Below are 4,270 nucleotides of genomic sequence, written 5' to 3'. Positions count from 1 at the left end.
CATTAAATTATCAGTTTTAATATGAGAAAATCATTTGGGTTGGTTAGATATTATATTTTACGACACACCTAGCCGTATGGTCATGCCAAGTGGCCACCTGTGGTCTCAAGAAACTAGAAAACCACATTAGGCTCACGAAGTAAGGAGGCAGGGAGCTTGCAACGATGAGAGGAGGCTATAGAACATGGAAAACCACACAAGTAATAATAATAATAAGTAGTTGCGCCATTGTGATTAATAACCCGCAACATGCGTAGAGTGAGCATCGCCTAATAGTGCCTCCACGGAGGGTCGCCGTAGTATGGCCGCGTGCGCAAGGAAGCTTGGAGAGAGAGGCATGGAGCTTGTAGTGCTTAGAGAAAGACCTCTCCGTGAACAACGTAGAAAATCGCACAATCAGTTGCTTTTCAGCGATCAACTGCTGGTCGTGCGATTAGATTTAAGGGCAATGGTCTAGATCATGCCAAGCTGCCACCTGCAGGAACGCATTCCGCTCACCAAGTAATTAGCGTTTGTCGATTTTGAAGAAGTGAAGCCCTAACTCAGACAAAGCCATGGTGCGCTCTGAGCTCGACTTTGAAGACGTTCACGAGGGCCGGAGCAAAGACAAGAAGGGAGACCGGGATCGTGATGAAGACGGGGAACGTGATCGTGAGCGCATTCGTGACCGTGAGAAGGCAAGGGACCGTGACAAGGAGAGATTCAGAGAGAAGGAGAAGCTCAAGGATAAGGATAGAGACAAGGAGAAGGGAAGAGACAGAGAGAAGGAGAGAGAGAAAGACAGGACTCGCGACAGAGACAGAGAGAAAGAAAGAGACCGAGACCGTGAGCGTGAGAGAGAGAGAGACAATGACAGAGATAGAGGTAGAGACAGGGAAGAGAAAGACAGAGAGCGCAGTCGGGATAGGGATGAGAGAGATGAAAGGGACCGTGATCGAGACCGAGATCGCAACAGAGAGAAAGACAGAGAAAGGTTTCGTGAGAGCTCCAAAGACTTGGAGAAAGAGAAGGATCGTGACAGAGATAGGGTGAAAGACACTGATGACAAAGTTCGGGAATCTGCCAAGCATAAAGACAAGGATAAGGATGAGAAGAAGAAAGATAGAGGTAAAGAACGAGGTCCTGCTGACAGAGGGAGAGAGGCAGATACTCGGAGGGAAACTGAGTCAGCAAAGGAGAGGAAGAAAGACAAGGACAGAGAGAGAGAAAGGGATAAGGATAAAGATCGGGAGAAGGATAGAGAGAGAGGCAGGGAGAGAGACAGGGAAAGGGATGGTGAGGGCAGAGGTTTTGAGAAAGATCTCAGGGAGCATGATAAGCAAAAGGAACCTCGAGACGTGCAACATGGTGTGAAGGAAGCTTTGGAGTCGGATTTGAAAGCTTGGCAGGAGACTAAGGCAGGTAAGAGAGAGTCTGGTAATGAGATTGCTGCCTGGGTCAATAAGAGTAGAAACTTAGCAGAGAAAAGGAAACTTGAGGAGAGGATCAAGGCTGCACGCATGGCCAGGCTTTTGTCTGAACAAGACAGTGGGGAAGAAAGCGAGGATGAGGACAAGTCAGCGTATGGTGGAAAAGACTTGGCTGGCCTAAAAGTGCTCCATGGGGTTGACAAAGTTTTGGAGGGAGGTGCAGTGGTCCTCACCTTAAAAGATAAGGGCATCTTGGCTGGTGATGATCTTAATGATGACATGGATGAGCTTGAAAATCTTGAAATTTCACAACAACTAGGACGTGATAAAGCCTATCAAGCTGCAAAGAAGAAACCAGGAGTTTATGAAGATAAGTTCCAGAATGACATAAATGCTGTCATAACAATACTTCCTCAGTACGATGAGGAAATGGAAGATGGCATGACTTTGGATGAGACAGGTGGTATCAATGAGGAGGGGCGCAAGAGATTGGAAGATTTGAGGAAAAAATTGCAGGGAGGAGAACAAAAGCCTCATGAATCTCTTTTTGGATCTTCACATGTTGCATCAGATTTCTTTACACAGGAAGAGATGTTACAGTTCAATAAGCCGAAAAAGAAGAAGAAGCTACGCAAGAGGGAGAAGCTTGACCTTGATGCCTTGGAGGCGGAGGTGAAAGCAGAGGGCTTGGAAGTGGATCACGGAAGCAGATTGTCCAATGCAATCCAAGTTCAAAAGCTGGAGAAAGAAAAAGCAGCTGAGGAATCTCGCAAATCTGCCTACATGAATGCATACACCAAAGCAATAGATGCTTCGCAGAAGTTAAGATTGGGACCTGTAGCGGATGTGGAAAGTGAAGATGCTGTTGTATATGGTGGCGAAGAAGATGATGAGCTAGAAAGGTCTTTGCAAAGGGCGAGGCAGGCAGCTTTGAAAAAGCAATTTGAGAGTGGGGCTGTTAGTGCAGGTCCGCAGGCTGTTGCTTCTGCTTTGCTACAGGCTAGTGAGGCTGCACAAGGATCTGCAGATGACACAGTAGACAAAGACAAGACTGCTGTGGTATTTACAGAGACTGAGGAGTTTTGCCGAAATATTCAGCTTGACGAAGTTCTTTTGAGGAGGCCTGGGAAAAAAGATGCTTTTGATGAGGATGACGAGCCCATGAAGGAGAAGTCTGCTGGATCAGATGGAGGCTGGATGGAGGTAAATGAAGATAACAAGGATGAAGAAATGGAAGAGCAGCAAGCTGAGGAGGATCCCTCCGCTGAGGAGGCTGTCTCAGAAGTGACTGTAGGCAAGGGTTTGGCAGCTGCACTGCATCTACTCAAAGAGAGGGGTACACTAAAGGAGACGGTAGATTGGGGTGGAAGAAACATGGACAAAAAGAAAAGCAAACTTGTTGGGATTGTAGATCAAGAAGAAAAGTTTAAGAATAGGGAAATCATACTGGACAGAGTGGACGAGTTTGGAAGGATTATGACTCCAAAAGAAGCCTTCAGGAAACTTTCACACAAGTTTCACGGTAAGGGCCCTGGAAAAATGAAACAGGAGAAGAGAATGAAACAATATGAGGAAGAGATGAAGTTAAAGCAGATGACATCGGGAGACACTCCTTTGTTGTCCATGGAGAAGATGAGAGATGCCCAGGCGAAGCTTCACACTCCATACATTGTAATTAGTGGGCATATTAAACCAGGTCAAACAAGTGATCCTAGAAGTGGTTTTGGAACAATAGAGAAGGAATCTATTGGGAGTTTGACTCCTATGCTTGGTGATCAGAAAGTCGAGTATTTTCTTGGAATCAAAAGGAAGCCAGAAGGTGGAAGCATGAAGCCTCCGTTACCTAAGAAGCTCAAACCAGACAAATGAGCTGAATGGCTCAAAGAATGTGACAGCAATCAGGCATGTTTTTGAACTACACTCGGCAACAGTCATGAATGATTGACTCTAATTGTATTGACAATATTCATCCTCTGTGTTGCAGTGTTTCTTTGGCTTCTCTTCGTGTGTTTCAGTGTTTTTTCTTTTTTTTAAAAGTTTACTGCACATGTTTGCCTCATTGCCTGTTTTCATGGTTATATTTTCTTGTCTGTTTTCCATAGTTATATTACCATCAAGTGTCCTTGTCATTCAGGGTGATTGAGCGAGTCCAATGGAGAAAGTTTTACCCATTTGATGGTGGTAGAGGTCAGTATACTATGTGTGTTATGTCTTTTCAAAGCTCTGCTGTTTTGACAGTTTTATGTTCAGACTTCAATGTCACCGAATCTCTGCAGGTTAGAAATGTAGAACTAGACTTGGTTATGTTTGCATATTTTACTACCGCAACATTGCTAAGTATTTCTACGCTAACTTAAAATATACAAAACTTGTGTTTGCCTGTTTGGTTGATTTTTCTTCTCATGTGAAAAATATATTTGAAATGTCTTAAAGATCAGACATTCTTGTAATATTTGGAGTTGTTATGATGGTAACTCTTTATTTGTGGCTGGTAGAAGTAAAACTGAAAAAGCCCCCCCACGTGCCTAGAATCGCCTAATAAGACTAGGCAAAGCCACAAAGATAACCCCACTCCCAAGATCTAGATGGGGAATCTGAGGAGATGATTGCAGTACACCCCCTCTCAGATCCCGTGTATGCAACAAGACAAGGGTTCTTGGGCCTCCAAGAGTGAAGGACTCTGCAAGTCAAGTCCACCACTGCATCAATCACACCTCTCTATAGAGAACCGCAGTGCTCAGGGTAGACAATTCTATCCATTAAAGTAGCAATTGCCATCAATGTCCACCAGGCTCTGGAAGCATGTGACAATTGTACATGCTAGGGCTCCTCCACTTATTCACCATGCCGTTTGGCCATGT

The 4,270-nt window shown here is 44.8% G+C and overlaps 1 protein-coding gene across 1 annotated transcript; it reads left to right on the top strand.

The window, feature by feature from the left end:
* Window positions 1-432: 432 nt before the first annotated feature.
* On the top strand, window positions 433-3,785 carry DOT2 (SART-1 family). Its single transcript, XM_086528733.1, has 2 exons — window positions 433-3,311; window positions 3,544-3,785. Exon 1 carries the CDS (start codon window positions 555-557, stop codon window positions 3,276-3,278), a length of 2,724 nt encoding a protein of 907 aa, XP_086384859.1. The 5' UTR covers window positions 433-554; the 3' UTR covers window positions 3,279-3,311; window positions 3,544-3,785.
* Window positions 3,786-4,270: the final 485 nt, after the last annotated feature.

Source organism: Adiantum capillus-veneris, chromosome 14, assembly GCF_014529385.1.
Source record: "Adiantum capillus-veneris isolate H3 chromosome 14, ASM1452938v2, whole genome shotgun sequence".
Taxonomy (NCBI): domain Eukaryota; kingdom Viridiplantae; phylum Streptophyta; class Polypodiopsida; order Polypodiales; family Pteridaceae; genus Adiantum; species Adiantum capillus-veneris.
Note: the sequence above shows the minus strand (reverse complement) of the source record. Positions and strands in the feature narration are given on the sequence as shown.

Coding starts and splice junctions, on each gene's coding strand:
- DOT2 (XM_086528733.1), top strand. CDS start 555: ATGGTGCGCTCTGAGCTCGACTTTGAAGACGTTCACGAGGGCCGGAGC.